Source organism: Caretta caretta, chromosome 10 (genome assembly GCF_965140235.1).
Source record: "Caretta caretta isolate rCarCar2 chromosome 10, rCarCar1.hap1, whole genome shotgun sequence".
NCBI classification, from domain to species: Eukaryota; Metazoa; Chordata; order Testudines; family Cheloniidae; genus Caretta; species Caretta caretta.
The window spans coordinates 59318100-59337247 of NC_134215.1; the positions used below are offsets into that span (position 1 = coordinate 59318100).

At 39.2% G+C, this 19148-nt stretch overlaps 1 protein-coding gene and 1 long non-coding RNA gene across 11 annotated transcripts in view; both read right to left on the reverse strand.

Annotated features, from left to right (window-relative positions):
* Positions 1-19148, reverse strand: part of TCF12 (transcription factor 12) — a 288403-nt gene that overhangs the window by 96144 nt on the left and 173111 nt on the right. For all 10 annotated transcript variants that reach the window (XM_048865834.2, XM_048865832.2, XM_048865833.2 and 7 more), the window contains one exon: positions 2707-2771. In XM_048865834.2, coding sequence (XP_048721791.1) covers positions 2707-2771 — 65 coding nt within the window. The remainder of the gene's footprint in view (positions 1-2706; positions 2772-19148) is intronic.
* Positions 14467-17643, reverse strand: LOC142073384 (uncharacterized). The gene is made up of 3 exons (XR_012670235.1): positions 17387-17643; positions 15361-15433; positions 14467-14588 (listed from the first exon to the last, which is right to left on the reverse strand). It is a non-coding gene; the product is annotated as an uncharacterized LOC142073384 (long non-coding RNA).

Sequence of the window (19148 nt, forward strand, 5' to 3'; positions counted from 1 at the left end):
ATAGGGACTTAAGAGCTTAAGTTCCACTAACCTTCAATAAGACTTAGGAACTTAAGTGCATAAGTCTCTTTTGAGAATGAAACTGAGGCACTCCTGAAAATGGTACTAAACGTATTATACATTTCACATTACTAATTCTGCTAGAAAATTCTCATTCAGGTCCCAATTCAACTAATAAGAAGTCAAATAAAAACCCCACCACATTTCCACATCACTTTCACCAGTTATCATTGTAACCACAATGTTGAGTTACAAACAGGTCTCTACAGAGATCCATGTCACACAGCACCACATCTAAATCAGCAAGATGATCAATTATAACATAAGAGATATTGTATTATGTACCTTGAAGAGAAGTTTAAGTTAAAGCACAAGTTGTGGTCTGTCACAGAACTTCACTGAAAATAATTAAATCAACAGATTTTACAGTATCTTAATTCTAAGCCCCCTGTAAACATTAAGAAATCTTATATTTGTAAAGTAAAAACAAAACAAAACTTTAAAAAAGACAACTGAGATCAAAACTAAAACAGAGGAATCTCATCTACTAAAAACTATTTTTCCCATTTATTTACAACTTCTGAAAAGGGGATGGTGGGAGACAAAGAGATTGGGAAATCCCAGGAAAATCTTTTAACAAAACAAAATAAAAAAAGATTAGAATAAAGAAGCTTTTGGTTTCAAAATAGTTTCATCAACAGAAATTAAAATAAAATAGAGAACTGGCGTCACTAAAAAATGGGCATACAAAACCAATTTCTTTGAAGCAAAACTACAAGCAAAGTTAACCTCTTACCACTGCGGAACCAAACAGTTTTATATAATTTGATTATAAACCTGTTCTGCAATATAAAAAATTAGCACAAATGAAAGTAATCAGTAAATTAGCCTGCTTCCAAAATAATGTCAAATTTAAATTATTATATTTAAATATTGCACATACTGACTTGTTTGAACACCACTAATAATGTTAATACAATCTACCACTGTCTAGACTAGCAATAACGTGAAGTCCATAACTCGCATTTAAAGAGGTACTGGTTCTTTTTGGGAGACCGAATATTAATAAGAGCTTCGCAGTACAGATACAAATGGGTCTTTGTTTGCAACATCTGTGTCGTAGAGAAGAGAAGGAGTAGAGGAATCAAGATGACCCTTACTTAATAGGAGAAGCCGTGCTACAATCAGTATTGCCACATGGTGCTGCCTTTTCACGCCTTACAAACTACTATTTAGAGACTTGGACAAGTGTCAAATCCAAGAGCTAAGTTTTTCCAAGGTTAGACATTCCTGAAAACACTAGTTCAAAGTGACTAGAATGTTTACTGGAAATAAGAATATATTTTCCCCACTGAAAATAAATAATCACAAATTTAAATTCTCTCCTAGCACTAGACATGTAATACACTAGTTATTTAAAAATGTTGGCAAAACAACATTTGGTTTTCACCATAAATTCAGGAGTACTGTCAAAGTGTAGTTTAAAAAATGTACATATTTAAGAAAAGGACTAACACATTTTGTTTTATAAATTGTTCTGGCTATGAGCTACATCTGGAAAAAAAAAGGTTTATCTAAAATGAACATATTGACACTGAAATGGAAATACGCTTGCAGCTTACAACTTATTTTAAACATTACTAAAACCATTTATTATAAAAAATAACACAGGATTATGTTGGTGAAAAAATGTAGAAATCTGAGGATATTATCTGCCTTAAGGAGCATTAACTTTAAACAGAAGAAATAGGAGAGTTTGCTAATGCACTGTATTATGTACACTACCAACATTTCACATCTAGAAAACTGACTTCAAATTGTAACTTGAGTCACAAATGAAAATTAATCTGGTGGACTCAATGAGTGCACATTCCACCCTGACTGACAATTTGGCCTGACTAGTTGTCTGCTCAAGAAAAAAAGAAGGGTGAGATTTTCAGACAAGTGATTCTGAGCACCTCTGTTTCTGGGTTCACACCTTGAAAGGCCTTAAAATGTCCTAATTTGGGGTAGTGAATGATCAGCATTTTCTGAAATCTGAAGTTAGAGATCCCGCAAACAGCAGCACCCAAAAATCACTAGCCACTTTTGAAAAACTTGGTCCAAGACTGGAAAACCTGAGTAGTTACAGGTCAGGATGAAAGCACATTGGCAGAAGAATACACAAAGGCACAGGGAGGAAAAAAAACCAGAAGACTGAAGGGATGGGGTTTTTATATACAGGGGCTCAGTCCTCCAGATTACTATTCAAATCCAGCTAAGTCAGTAGTTGTTGGAAGTTCATGGTTTGGTGGCCTACATGAAATAAATCACACCAGCTGGCAAGGAGGCCAAAAATTGAAAGGGCTTAGCCCAAGATGATCCAATCTAGGAAAGGGGTAAAGCAAAGGGGAAGCAAGGTGCCAAATATATAGCACTCATAGTATATATATCCATTCTTTTGTTAAATAAAGGACTTGAGTCTTCAGAACTGTGGAACAGTTCCCCTTTCACAAGCACTCAACTCACCTCAAACATACACACAAAAGGTTTGTGAGGCAGTTGGACAGCACTAGATCTCACAAAGTACAATTCAAGCCAGTGCTATTAGACCTTGACATTCATTTCTGTCTTAGGTAAGAACTATTAGCCTGAAATGTCCAAGTCAATTCAACTAACTACTGAATGAAGATAATTCAACTTCTTTTCAATGATCACCACACTTACTTGACAACCTGGTAGTCCTGGGTCTCTGCCATATAGTGGAAACGGACCCCTATCTGATGTTTTTCCTACAAAGCAAAAGAAAAAAAGTTTGAAATAAACCCATTTTTGAACTGACTAGACATTTTACATTAAAAATATTTGCCAGCACAACATTAAAACAAAACCTGAAGCCCTGTGCAGTGTACAGAAAGCAAGTTGCCAGGTTAAATGTGGGCTTATTCATATATTTCTTTTATATGGTTAAATGTCACTCTTTTGTCTATCAACTTTTGTACATTGTTATAGCTATCGATCTGTTATAAGCAAAATGAACATTTCTAATGCTGGCAGTACTATTTGGAAAAGTGGTATCAGAAAGAAGCCGTGATGTAAATTGATGGGATGCAGGAAGCTGACATATAAAACTGGATGTCCAGACTCGTTACCAAAGTATTTGGAACTCAGAACTGAAGTGGTAAAACGTTTGGGCTGTGGTGTTAACATGATGAGTACACCCCTGCTAGTTGAATCACAGAACAAAAAACAGTCCACAATCTTAGAGTAGTTACATCCTACTCTCCCAAATGCAGACACGGTGCTATAACAACAGATGAAAACAATACAAAAATTGGAAAACCAAGAAGAAAGTGCTGGCAGCAGAATCATCATAATTCTGGAGACCATAACCCTCCGGTTCCTAAGCACAAAATGAAAACCACATTCAGATGCCTAGGGAAGGGAGAACAAGTGCATGCAGGGGTGCACAAAAATTCAAATTTGTGAAATACAGAAAGTAAAACCAAGTAATTCACAACAGGTTACTGTAATTTCATGTAACTGTTGCCATTTTTAATAAAGACATCTCACATAATCAATCATTTGGCGGGAAGAATCAATAGAGCTACTAGGGTATATCCACATTTGAAACAAATGCCACAACACAATAAACTAAAAAGGAGTGCAGGCGGTGGTACATATCCCTTTACTGGTATTCCGTAGTGCAGCAAGAGGAGTTACCTGTGCAACAAGCACAAACTAATTTAACAAACCATTTAAGTGACAATTAGCGTGGATTTTTTTTTAAATAGGTTCTTCCATGTATTAATAAAGACATGGGGTGGTGAGGAAAGAAAAATGTAAAGCAGCAGCTTTAGTTTAGGCTTTCAGGAAATCAGCATTTCACTGCAACTCTGATTTAGTTCTCAATGAAGCAAAAGTTCAGAGCTATTTAGGACAGTTCCCATCTCCCCACCCCCAAACTACAAGGCAGGCAATAACTTCTTTTGCTAACAAATTAAAATGTAACAGAAAAAGAGTAATTCTGAAATCTATGATTGATCTAATCAACCCTGGAAACCCACATATGCTCACTCATCCTTTAAAACCTTCATCTCAGGAGAAAACTTTAACCATACAAAAAGCTCAATTAACCTACCCATTCAAGGCAACAGCCAGACTTTCCCACTTAGGCATACTTTTGTAAGGCTGTGTCTCCTGGCTTGCAGGCACCACACACAGGGTTGTGCTCATCATGCAGAGCAGCTGCCCTCACATGTTACTGGCTGGGGTTGGAAGGTGTGAGGGGTTGGAAGGTACTACAGTGCTCCACCCTTATTCTGGTCACAACTGGTAGCAATGATCAACAGTGAGAAAGATGCTCCATGGCTCTCCATAAGAACAGCCACTCCCCAGGCAATACCATAAAGGGGTGGGAAAGTGCTTCAGAGCTCCATTTACTACAGTCATTTCCAGTACTGCTGGCTGAGTGGGAGGAGACACAATCCAGGGCCCACCCCTTACCCTGGTTGTTTCGGTATGCAGGACCTGGGGGAGACTTTCTAGAGCTTCATCTTTCTGACCCCTGCCAATGCTTATAGTGGCAGGGGGTGGTGGAAGATGGTGTTCCACGGCTCCCGGATTCTGTTTGCTTATGCTGTCCAGAACAGACAGGGAAAGAACTTCTCCCTGCTCTATCCTCCCCATTCCCATCTTATTCACACCCACACAGTGGAAGTGAGGAAGGTGCTGTGTGGGATGGAGGGGGAAAGCAAATGGTGAAGAGGAACCAATAATGAAAGTGGGGTATGGAATAAACAAGGAGGGAAAGTGGAAAAGGAATAGAGAATGAGTGACCGATTAGATACGAGTGGGAAAAAAGTGAGGAGGAGGTGGGAATGGAAGGTGGAGATGTTGTGCTCATAGGTTTTAAATTTAAGCTCAGGCAATCATTTGTTTCAAAAAGAAGCCAGAGTTTGCAATATCCTCCATGCAATTATTCACTGATATGTTCTAATCTTTCTGTGGTCATTGTATTCTCAGATTTATCAAGCATGTGATGTGAGTCTTTTCAAAATTTACTACTTGCTCATACCAGCTGTACAAATTGAAGTCCCAATGCTGGAAACACCACAAGGGATAGTGCTTGTCACCAGGAATATGCCACTGAAGTCAAGTATTTACAGCATCCAGCCTTAAAATGTGGTTTTGAGGGTTTCTATTAAATCTCAAATGTTTAACATTAAAATTGAGTAGGAACAGCCTCCTGAGTGTTGCCTCACCATCAAAGATGGTTAAAAAGACAATCACTGACTAAAGAAAACATTAACTAGATACCTGTCCCAAGTGTAACAAACATAGTATTGTACTCAAAAAAATATCCAAACACACTATTCAAACCCTAATCTGAAGACAGTGATTAATAAACCAACGATACCCACAACATTAAAAGCTCACAACACTTGAAGCATTTGAAAATGTCTATGCTTATTTAGCAACCAATGAAAGAAACCTCCCCCACATATGATACATGTATTTTGTAATATCTTTTAGTATCAATCAGAAAACACAATTCCAAATCTGCACTTTGCTTTAACAATGAATATTGCTGAATTGCAGCACTCTTGGTGCACTCAGAAATAGAATACAGCTCAGAAAATCTTGTGCAAAATATTAAACATTAAATAAAAAAAGAGTGCAATGAACTAGATAATATGGAATGAAAACTGTTAGCTTTAGATATTACCAATTTTAAATGCCAATTCTTCACTGGTTTAAATTTTTGCCTACTAAGCAAAAGTTCATCTTGTTCATTTTATACAATTACAAATTACTACTTAAAATAGAAAAATGTCTAACTCCTCCTAGAAAATCATCTCTGCCTGGTTATTAACATATTGGTTACTACAAATATTCTATTCTAATTTGCTTGTAAATTGGGAGCATTGCTGTAAAAAAAAAAAAAAAAGAGAGAGAGAGAGAGAGAGAGAGAGAGAGAGAGAGAAGAGAACATTTTTCTGCGGAAGCAATTTACCTCCAACAACCATCAGGAACCAAACAAATAAAACACCTAGCATGCAAAATTATTTGAAGTAGCATGAATCATACTGCTCATGTTAACCAGACTCAGCATTTTCTTTCCTGAAAATGAGACTCTTACACCAAATGATAAACAACTTTGACTAAAGTATGCAATATTCCAGGCAGGTTTTAAAACAAATATTTGTGCAACAGTAAATTACAAAGACTGCAAAAATCATCATATATAGATGGTTTATGTAACAAGTAGGAATTGTTAGACACAAGTAAAATGAATATTTTATACATTCAGTATAAAGGCATGGCAGGCCCACAGTACCCCACCCTACTGGGGTCAGAAAATTTCACCACACCATATAGATTTGTTCTGAGAAATGATTCAGAATAGTGAAAACTATAGTTGAAATGCCATCACCTAGAAATTCATGAGAACTGATGTGATTCCTCGGTATGATAAAAAATTGGAGCAAGTCACACCAAATCAGTCCTCTAAAGGCCAAACCTTTTATGAAATACTTAAAACAGACTGGTTTCAGAGTAACAGCCGTGTTAGTCTGTGTTCGCAAAAAGAAAAGGAGTACTTGTGGCACCTTAGAGACTAACCAATTTATTTGAGCATAAGCTTTCGTGAGCTACAGCTCACTTCATCGGATGCATACTGTGGAAAGTTTAGAAGATCTTATTATATACACACAAAGCATGAAAAAATACCTCCTCCCATCCCACTCTCCTGCTGTTAATAGCTTATCTATAGTGATCACTCTCCTTACATTGTGTATGATAATCAAGGTGGGCCATTTCCAGCACAAATCCAGGGTTTAACAAGAACGTCGGGGGGGAGGTAGGAAAAAACAAGGGGAAATAGGCTACCTTGTATAATGACTAAGCCACTCCCAGTCTCTATTCAAGCCTAAATTAATTGTATCCAATTTGCAAATGAATTCCAATTCAGCAGTCAGACTGGCCTGTCTCCCAAGATTTGTGAGAGTGTTGGGTCATCCTTCAGGATAGGTTGTAGATCCTTAATAATGCGTTGGAGGGGTTTTAGTTGGGGCTGACGGCCATCACCTTGTGATGACGTTCTTGTTAAACCCTGGATTTGTGCTGGAAATGGCCCACCTTGATTATCATACACAATGTAAGGAGAGTGGTCACTTTGGATAAGCTATTACCAGCAGGAGAGTGCGTTTGTGGGGGGGTGGGGGTGGGGGGTGAGAAAACCTGGATTTGTGTTGGAAATGGCCCACCTTGATTATCATACACATTGTAAGGAGAGTGGTCACTTTAGATAAGCTATTAGCAGCAGGAGAGTGAGTTGGTGGGGGTGGGGGTGTGAGAAAACCTGGATTTGTGCTGGAAATGGCCAAACTTGATTATCATACACATTGTAAGGAGAGTGATCACTTTAGATAAGCTATTACCAGCAGGAGAGTGGGATTGGAGGAGGTATTTTTTCATGCTTTGTGTGTATATAATAAGATCTTCTAAACTTTCCACAGTATGCATCCGATGAAGTGAGCTGTAGCTCACGAAAGCTTATGCTCAAATAAATTGATTAGCCTCTAAGATGCCACAAGTACTCCTTTTTTAAAAACAGACTGTACAGCTTTGGGATAAAGTACTGGAGCATGCTTTTGAGGATATAAAGAATGTATTGGCCACATCCCCAGGGCTAGCATTTTATGCTCCCAAGTCTGCAGTCTCTTCAGCAGATGCCAGCTGGTCTAGGTGGGGAGCTACTCCAGTTACACACAGAATTTGGAAGCCTATAAAATATTGTTCCAGATGGCTTTATGTCCCCATCTCCAGGTATGGCCCATGACGATGTCTAAAGGGGAAGGTGACCATCTAGACGAATATGGGTCACCACTTTTACAAAATTGTGATAAATCTTGTACAAAGTATACCTTGTGAGGTATCATTGGAAAAGTTCTAATCTGAGTATTATTATCTGGTTATAATGTGTATAGAATTATGAAATTTTGCTGTATGTTTGTAACTCAAACATGTTGTGAGTCTGAGAAATGCCCTCAGCTTAGCTCTTCAGGAATAACAAAGGAACTGTAAACAGGAGCCTCTGCATGTCATTCCCAAAGACACCTCAGTCAGCACGTATGCAAAAGATGCAATCAAAAATTTGCAATTCATATAAAGAACTGATGTCAAAGCACGTCTGCCATGGGACAGTCTAACCCATAACACAGCAAGCATTTTTCCAGCAAAAAGGGTCAAGATCTAAAAAGCGAGAACTTAGGCCCCTGGATACTGTTATGCCCATACGAAGCACACGAGATCTTTTATAGGGGAGAAGGCAGCACGCCGCATTTACTGAGAATACAGCAGTTAGCATATGCTTTTCAGTCTCTCTCTCTCTCACACACACACACAGTCCTGCCAGTTGATGTTTATAGTTACCAGTCCAGAGACTGGATCAATTTAGTGGCCAGCCAGATTGGTCGCAGAGAAGAGCCGGGCTCTGTCAGTCATGATCTGATGCTCCTGGAGTTGTGGCAAGACAAACCCGAAGTCCCATGGCCAAGCACCCTGTTCTTATAGTCTTTTTTTCTCTGTTGAAGTCTATGGATTTTGCTGTGTCAGTTTGTGACCCGTTACTCCTTAATTGGTGTTATCTTTTGATGTTAATATTCCAAAACACCTCCGAAAGGGTCATCCTGTCCTGGTTTCAATTTAATTAATTGTCTTGTCTTTAGGGGTGCCAGCCTCCACCTCAGGGTCGTCAATCTGCCCTTCCTTCATTATGGATGCGCGTTGATGGTTCTCCAGTGTCATTAAGTCTCTTTTCTCCTCCTTCCTTGACCATCTCACTATAACAATGGCCGTCACCTTATAGCAAACACTGTAATGAAATCTTATCCTAAAACAAAAGGTGACCATAGTCAGCCATAAGGAATATTCTGGTCTATTCTCGCCTTGAAATCAAAATGGGTGGCTGGCAGGATGAAATCAAATCAGACATTAATACATTTAATACAAACTACATTATTATAACCCTCAATTATTATAACCTCTAATACAAATATAAAATCCTACTCTTACAATACCTCTTTGTTACCCCATCTCTGGACTGGTGAATTCTGACAGGAGAAATTTTGAACAAAAGGACTAAAGTCCCCAAAAGCTATTTTGGCAACGTAACAGATTTAACATCCCTGCTATTTGTTTTGGAATACATACTTGATTTTTAGCTAATAAATCTTTAGTTAGTTTATTAAAGTATTGGCTACAGCATTCTCCTTGATGTAAGTTTCTGAGCATCCATTGACCTGTGTAAGTGACTGGCCCCTTGAGGCTCGAAGAACTTAATGTGTGGTGATTTCTGGTATTAACAACATATTATCAGAGAAGTCCAGTTTGTCTGGGTGGTAGTATAGGCTGGAGTGTCTAAGAGGACTGTCTGTGGCTCCATATTAAACCAATATAGCGATCCAGGAGCACACATTTGTTGCTGGTTTGGTTATATCTAATTATTGTATAGAATATACCACCAGTGTAGAAGTGTCTGCCCAATATTTTCACAGTCTGACTTGAGACTGGCCCTCTCAGCTATGATCAGTACCAGGCATGGTGACATATCCCAAGACAAAGAAAGAGACAATATTTACAGCAAGCCAACTGCCATAGCAGAAGTAAGCAAGCTATTTGAAAAGTCTTGATAATTTCAAGTTTGTGATAGACCATGCCCCACTCATTCCATTAATAAACAAGAAAGATCTAGACATGGTGTCCCATACATGTCAGAGATCACTCATGCATTTAATGACATTTAAAACACATTGCATAATGTTCAAAATTGAAGTCCCTAGCAATAGATGGTACCCTAAAAAAGAGTCCTGTTAGTCACCCAGATTCTCTAAAGGTTTAGGATAATAGAGAAGCACACCAGTAACATTTTGAGGGGCAGACTTGTCAGAGAAATGAAGTGGTTACCTACTGTAACTGTAGTTCTTTGAGAAATTATGTGTATTCCACTGAGGTATGCATGCAGCCAATGCACTGAAGCTGGAGAATTTTACCTCACAGTACCCACAGAGTGGCAGCGCTCACACCTCGTGGCCATAAACACTTCCCTGGCTATATGAGGCAGTGCAGCTCCGACTCCCTCAGTTTCTTAGCACCGAACGCTCAGAGACTAGACTCAAATGCAGAAGGTGTACAGAGGGTGGTTGTGGAATACACATCAGCATCACAGCTTGAAGAGCCAGTTACAGTAAATAACTTCTTCTTCTAGTAGATTCAGCCATGTATTCCACTTAAATGATTCACAAGCAATACCTGCAGGAGGTGGAGCTCAGAGTCTCCTTAAACAAGGACTACAGAACTGCCTTCCCAAAGTTTGCATCTGCTCTGGATGCTGCAATAATGGTGTAATGGTTCATAATTGTATGTATCAGTGACCAGGTGACAGTCCTGTAAATGTCCAATATTGAGACGTCACTTAAGAATACTATTGATGTAGCTTACACTCTCATAGAATAAGCTCACACCCATAGAGGGGGCGTAGCTGATGCTGTTTTGTATGCAATCTGGAGGCAAAAAGTTACTCATTCAGAGATCATCAGTGAGGAGACTGCCTGTCCCTTCATCCGGTCTGCTTATGACACAAACAGAAGAGACGAAGCCCAAAAGGGTTTAGCCCTGTTCAGATAAAAGGCCAGATATCGTCTCATGTCCAATGCGTGAAGACCCTGCTCCTCTGGAGATGATTGTGGCTCAAGAAAAAACATAGGCAAATATACAGCCTGGTTTAAATGAAACTCAGACTACTTTAAACAAAAATTTTGGGTGCAGCTGCAATGTTGCTTTATCTCTGGAGAACTGTATGTAAGAGGCTTTGCGATCAAACCCTGCAACTCACACACTCGCCTCTCAGAGGTTATCGCCGCAAGGAATGCATTTTTTGACAGAAGAGAAGAATGGGGCAGGACACCACAGGCTCAAACAAAGGTGCCATGAGAGCTACTAAGACTATGTTAAGGTCGCACAAGGGAACCAGTTCCCACATTGGCGGATGGAGAACAAAGGGTATCTTTCAAGAATCTTGCTACCCATGGCATTGGAAAATACCAATCTACCATGAATGGGTGGATGAAAGACTGAGATCACCACTAGATGCACCCTCAATGGGCTAAGCATAAGGCCCGATGACTGAAGAATCAGAAAATACTCCATGATATCTTGGATACTAGCCAGCATTAGCTGAACTCCGCAGACCAATTATCACACTGAAAAAGATTTCCATTTTGCAGAAGAGGTCATCCTGGTAGAGGACTGTCTACTAATAAGTAGGACCTGTCGAACAGCCGCCAAACATCGCTCCTCCTCCTCATTCAACCATGGAGCAGCTACACCATGAGATACAGGGACACAATCGTGATTCTATGTGAGCGGATCAGGATGGAGAGTAAGGGATATGGGAGGTTGAATCGACAGAGCGAAAGGTCGGAAAACCAACACCGCCTCAGCCATGCCAGGGCAATGAGGATGAGCTTGGCCTGATCCACTTTCAGCTTGAGGATGACTGGCGGAATGATCAAGTTTGGAGGAAAAGCAACAGGAAAGCCAATTTCCAGGTGAGGTAGAAGACATTAGTTAGGAGCCTGGCCTGAGACCCCCTTGAAAGCAGAATAGACAGCATTTCCTGTTGTCCCTTGTAGCAACCAGGTCAATCATCAAGATGCTTCAGGCTGCAAAGATGACTCACAAAACACTGTGCTTCAGACATCACTCATGGTCCCAGGAAAAATTCCTGCTGAGATGGCCTGTGAGATGATTCTGGACCCCAGGCAAATGATTGCCTATTGGAGCAATACTCTCATCAATGCAGAACTGCAACAACCTGATCACCTCTTGGAAGAGCACACTGGAACATACTCCCTATTGCCTGTTCACAAAATACATGACGGCAGTATTGTCAGTAAGCATGTGAACTACCAAACCCTTGATGTGATCGAGGAAAGCTTGACAGACATTGTAGGTGGTCCGAAGCTGCAGGACACTGATATGCAATGGAGTTGCCTGCTCCAACTACAGGCCCTAAACCTCCAGTAACTCCCCAGCCTACCAAGGAGGCACTGGTGACAAGAGTCCTGGCTGGTAAGGGCCAGGCAAAGGGAATGCCTTGGCATACATTCCCCTGAACCTAACTAAATAAATCTAGAAAAATACATTAAAATAGTAAGAGACTCTGAGGTTAAGACCACAGAGAGCTCAGACTCCAGCCACGGAGAGTAAGAAGGAGACTGCCAGATTTTCAAATGACAACTTACTTCTTTTACAATATGTGCAACTAGCAAGTGCAATTTATCAAATTATGTGCTTTCTTTGGTTTGGTTAGATTAGTGAACAACTTATTTTGCACTATTCACTCTGAGTGCTGTATGAGATTATAGGGGATTCACTTATTTTGCACTATTCACTGAGTGCTGTATGAGATTATAGGGGATTCAACTCAACATATTAAAAATATAGGAATTCTAAATTGTGACATGAGCAGAGCTAAAACACAATTATATCACTATGTTAAGTGATATTACTGTAAATGAGTTATGGGTCATATTACTCAAAAACACACGTTTTCTCTCAAGTGTGAGGAGCTGAGAAATTCCTATTACAATATACAAAACCAATCAAACAATCACTATCTGAAAAGGGGTCAGTTGAAAATCTTGAAGCGCTGAATCAAAATGATCACAACTTTAAAAATACACTTTATAAATGCAGTGGATTCACATATCTGGAGAGCTTACTTCATGGAATTCTCACAGATACACAAAAGCCCCACCCCTACCCACCACTATTCACATTCCATGCCATCTCAGCTGAGAGGAGGGAAATTCCTACAGGTGGTTCATAAGATTTTTTATTTTAAGAACGTCTGCTTAAAAAGATAGGTGCTCCTCTGCACACAAAGTGCTACATTTTACAGATTCAGAAGAAAGAGTGGGAGAACATGCAATTTAGATTACACATCTTAAAACTACATACAAAAACAATGTTAAAAGAGCTTTACAGTTGCAAAGTCAAGTACTCAAAAGTTAGGAAATGCCAGAATTAAGGTTGCCTGTGCATAGTGTATTAGATATTGCCCGTGGTAGTCGATGTCAGTGTTTAAATTCTCCTAGTTAGGTTAAAAAATTCATACCCCATGAATATCAAATGCCCTGAGAGGGGGTAATTTAGATATTGCACTGATCTCTCTCTATGGCTGTATAAAATTAAGAGCGATTAGTCAGAGTTATTACGTATCATTCAAATAATCTTCTCCAGAAAACCATCCCAACCCCAAAATGAATTTTCTATTATCCACTCCATAACACCTCAAAGAAAAATCGTGGGGGTGGGGGGGGGAGACAGGGGAATCTTGCAGCATATCCTGAAAGTCAACAACTCTGGGATCTGGAGAACCAAAAGGAAGTGAATTCCTAGAACCCAAGATCCCTAGTCTTGAATGCCCTGTCTCATTTGCAGCAGAGATTGTACACTTGATTACATTTGTGGTCATACTGCATTGCCACAGAGGAGGTTTCAGGTAGCCTTGTACAACTTCATAAGTAGATAGGAGTTTGGGAAAATAGAAATTATAACAAACGTTCATTTGGAACCTGAATCATAGCAAGAATGGTTAGACACCCACTCATAAAATTAAACATTTGGGGGCATTTTGAAATATTTTAGCTTTAAACCATACAAAATAAACTGGCATCTCTTGTTTTCTTCCTTCTTTCCCCTTCACACTACTCCCTGGTAATATAGATTTTCTGCAAGTTTTCCCTTTTGTTTTTTCTTTAACAGCCATTCCCTATTTCTTTTCTTTCTTTCCCTACATTGTGTTCCCTTCCTCCTCACCACTTATTTCCTTTAAGCCTCCTTTCTTCCTGTGTGTCACAAAGCCCATTTCCTTCAGCCAGCTTTCCACAGCTGACCACTTCTCCAGTGCTATATTTTTCTTAAGTTTAAAAAAATAGCAATTAAAGCCTTATACACAGAATTCTGTAGCCTTTTATTTTATTATTTCATGAGCTGACCATAACATCACATAAAACAATGATAAATGGATGATAAAATGAACTAATTGGCTACAATTCTAAATCACATTCTTGCTTTATAACCTATCACATCCCTCCCTTCTCTGCCCTTCCTTTTTCTTGTGTAATTTCCTCTGTTTTACACTATGTTCCTGCTCAATCCATATTCCATTTAATTCAATGGCAGAATCCCCATTGACTTCCAATTTTCATTTGCATGGTTTGCATGAACATCAATTATTGTAAACCAGTGGGCAGATATATCATCCAGAAAGATAAAATAAAGTCCAAACTACAGTTCAGGCCAAGGCCCTTTTTTCTTCAGGGCTTGCTTATCACCACAAAATGATCCAAGACAAAAGAAAAGTATCTCAAAGCTTTTCTAGTTTTCAGCAAGCTGGGAGGGGAGAGGAAATACCTACCTTCTGCATAGCCTTCACTGGATATCTCCGAGACCTCAACGGAAGAACTTCTTTCAAGATCTTATCTCAACCTTCATCTTCTCCAGAATAAACCAGGAGCATTCCATTATTAAGGGCTTTTCTACATGGGGTAATTTACCAGCATAACTATACCAATATAATTATATGACATCAGTATAACTCCCTGTGTGACACGCTTATTCAAGACTAAATTTCCCCATGTTCACATGCTCAAAGACTCCAGTAGGCAATCATATGACACCTCTTCACCTCTCTTCATTATGGCTTGTCTTGAGCAAGCCCTGCACTTAAGAGGGCTATGTCTCATAACTGAGGTTAAGATTCTGTCATGGGTATTTTTAGTAAAAGTCAGGAAGAGATCACGGGCAATAAACAAAAATTCATGGAAGCCTGCAACCTGTCCCTGACTTTTACTAAAAATAAAAGCCTGGAGGGGGGTGGACCTAATCGTCAGAGCGTTGCCAGGGCTGAGCTCCGGCAGCTGCTCCAGCCCTGCTACTGCTCCTGCGGCAGGGGCTGACCACCACTGGTCCAGGGATCCAGGGACCACTGGTCTGGCAGCCCCCAGGCCAGCCAGCTACTCCAGCCCTGGGACTGACCTCCAGACAGCTGCTCCAGCAGCCCTGGCGCTGACCACCAGCCTCTCCTCCAGCTCCGCCGCTGCTCCAGCCCCAGGGGGGCTAACCCAACTTCAGCCACTGCTTCAACCCTTGGGCCGCTATACTGGCAGCCCTGGGGCTAACAGCTGCTCCAACCCTGTCCCACCCCGGAAGAAGTCACGGAGGTCCTAGAAAGTCATGGAATCTGTGACCTCTGTGACAGAATCGTATGCTTACCCATAACAGAGGTATATTGGCCATGCTTGTACTTACACACCAGCACTGTTACACCTCTCTTCAGTTATAATCCCAGTGGGGTTCACATCCCATAGTTTTGCTTCAAGTTCTACGTTTGAATCAAAAGACAAGTCAAAACCATTGAGTTGGTTTTTTAATCAAAACCTTAAGTCTGCCCAGGGTTATTTACAAGGTGCTGAGCTTTCAATTAGCTGGGATGAGTTTGTGTTTGCAACAAAACTCCAAATGAAGTGAGCTTCATATGGTTTCAAAATGAAAATTTCACAAAGATCTAGCAACCACTAGCATATGTGCTCTTGGACCAGAAAACTCTGATTTGAAGAAACCAAACTACGTATAAAATCCTCACTAGACAGTTTAAACCATTGGCATTTCACAAGTTAGCAAACACTGAGACACGTTGGACTAATTCTGGCATTATTAAGATTTTAGTTAACACCTGAAGTATTTTTAACTGTAATTATTTACTTTGCCCAAATGTGATATATGATTGCAACATAATTTACCTCTCAAATACTGCATAAGAACTTAAATACAAAAAATTCCTCATGCTGCCTATGTAGATTTTATCAGAGAAAAGGACTATAAAGACAACAGGACAGAAAATGGAAGTTAGTGCAAAACTGTTTGCCACACTAACTCAGTTGTGAATTACTTCAGAGAACCTGCTATAAGTGTTTGTCTGAAGTCAAATACTCCTCTTCCATTGATTCAGAATAATGCTTAACACATGAGAGGATGACAGAACTTAATTGTACAGCAAATTATTTTAATTTCAGCTGAATTAACCCTTTTGAGCCTACAGATATTTTTACATATCCCCCAAGTATTTATTTGGCTGGCAGTCTGGAAGGCGCCAGCATTTTTAAAGCAAAGCAATGTTCATCATCTAATGTGAATGGTGTAGTGACCACAGCTGGCAGCTGCTCTATTTATCTGTCACAGACAAGTGTGACTACACTACCCATACAGAGAAAATTCTTTCAGCAAATTCTGAGACATGTCTTTACTTTCCTAATCCTCCTTTCATTGTTCATTTTCTCTCTCTCTCTCTCGCTCTCTCTTTATTTATTTATTTTTAATATGTCAACTTATATCCAGCATTAAACTCAGTTTATAATAAAACATCTAGAATACAGTCCAGAGAAAAATCCAAATTTTTTAAAAGGCCTGGCTTTTTTTTTTTTTTTTTTTAAACTTAAATCTACATCAATTCATTTCATGAAATCAACGGCATTTGAAAGTTTCACATAGAAGTATATCTGTAGATTTGACAGCTATGATGACAACAGCTACCTACTTGCCAAACCATAAATATACAGAAGAGTCTGATTCATCTATATCTAACCTGAAAAAAAATCTTGATAATGTTTTAAATGCTTAAAGGAATTCATAATTAATGTCTACCTCCTGAAATGCTGAAAGGGGTCTTAAAAAAATCATTGTCTCAAGTCAAGTTGATATGAGTAGTTTATTGTTGGGAATCATCTTAACTACTGTTTTAGTGGTTTTTAAAATGTCTAATAATAGAACTTAATAAGTTATGTGTTTATTCACCCACAGAATTAACAATGTTTAACTAATTTCTCATATCACTGTCTAACCTATTAATGAACAAACTGTAAATTCGATGCTGGTGGGTAACTCTCTCTATATATATACACTGCACACATAGAACAACTTGCAAAAAAATGCACTGCAGTACATTTCGTTATTGTTCTGTAATATTTAATACTTCTTTCCATATTAAAACACCGACAGAAATAAAGTGTATGGCTGTATCATAAACTTTATGGCATACCTACCTTGCTATTTCCAATAGAGGTCCCCTGTTTCTACTCCTAAATTTTTTTTATGGAGACCCCGAACTCCAATTCTTGCTCATCCTGGCGTAATAGGCTTCATTTTGATTACAAGATGAAGACATCCCTGCCCCTAATATTTGTCCTAGGTGTGCTGCAACCATCTTAGAAACAAAAGACTTCTGAGTGAGACACTCTACTATAATTTCTGTATATGAAAAAATTGCTCACCACCTCACCATGAAGGATCAGCTCTTCACCTCTTACTGATATTTAGTCCTTGTCCCCTAGTAGAGAATTTCAGAACTCCTGGTTAATATCTTCATCTATTTCACATCAACAATCTGTTTCTCTCTAATGCTTTTTAGGCCATAGAAAACATCATACATCATCAAAAGTAGAATTTTCTTAAATCTCGTTTCAATATTTCTGCCCAGACATATAGAACAGAAATGAGAAAGATCTAACACAACACAGTTTGAAGAAAGCACTAAATATGAATGCCTTCCTATTCTCTTCACAACAATTTATTTAAGTGTTATTGGCTAACACTTGTGCCAAGCACGCTGCTGGCTACATTGTAGATGTTTAAATATCCAGTGCCAACAAGCGCAGCTGCTGGACTTGCTGCACCCCCCTCCTGTTCATTCCATGCCAAATTACTTGCTCAGCTATGAATGATGAAGCAGCATCATAGGAAAATGCCAAGTGCAAGTGAGATTAGTGATAAACCAGAGGAACCCTATGGAGGTCAGTGATTTGCAGTTCCCTAGTTGTAATCACTTTTTTAACCTAGCCTTTATCTCATCATATACTCCATCTAAACTCAGCACAGTCTTCTTGTGACAGGCATCAGGAACTGCAAGCAGCTTCCCAATCAATAATCCTTGAAGTCTAACTAATGCACCAAGAGTGTCTTACACCCTTGATAATAGCAGCAAGATTTGGTAATCTGAATTGTCTACAGATTGCTTTTAACTTGCCATTTTAAATCTTGAGATTAATAAAGGGACAATTTAGACACACTACAGAGATGGGAGCGGACTGAAGTCCACTAATGGCTGCCCCACTGCCAGTTGGAAAAGTCAGCTCTAGTTCTTGCAACTTGAAAAGAACATTGTTATTGCACACATATCAGTGAGATTTCATAATAACTGTGAGGTGCTTAATGTTAGCAAGATAGATTATTAGCCTAATAAACTCTGATGCAAAAGGGTACAATTATTAAGGTAAGAGGGAACATGCTCAAATTATACTGAAATATGTTCATGGCTCGGGAAAAATTTTCCCCATGTTAAATTCCTACAACCATTCCACTGAGACATTCTAACACTTCTATGCTTTGAAACAGAGACTTTAAATTTGGCAGAAATATGGGGGTCAGTTGTATTAATTTAGATAGAATATGTGGCCCCAAGAGTCAGAGGTGTTAACATGACCCTGAAAGTGTCCAATATTAAACAGTTTTAAACAAGGTTTGAGGTTTGGTATACAGAGCCCTCAGCCTGCTGAGTACCATGGCAAACACAGCATTAAAAATCTTTTCAACAGTTAAAGCATTTGAAATGTAAAGTATTAAACAAGGATTTCATTTTAACTATAAACCTTGCACCCTTTAGCTGGAGAGTGTTTTTAGAAAGAACTCCCCGTTTTCTGACAATCTCTTAGATAACTGTCCTTTTGGGGAAAAGAGAAATTAGTTGAGACAGGCTGAAACTGTTGTGGCTGTTGATAACGTCCAATCCTGTTTCCTAAAAGACAAAACAAGACAAACACACATAAAAGGGGAAAGAAATGAACAGCAAAGACAGAAAATGCAGCTTCTGTCTCTGGTGTTGACTTGCACTTGCTGGAAAAAAGAGGCACAGCAACAGTCTTATCAGCCACTCTGAGACCTAGCAAACTTGTACCAGCACTGGGCTGTATAGGGTAGTAGTTTACAACGTTTTTTCATTTGCAGACCACTAAACATTTTCAAATGGAGGTGCGGACCCCTTTGGA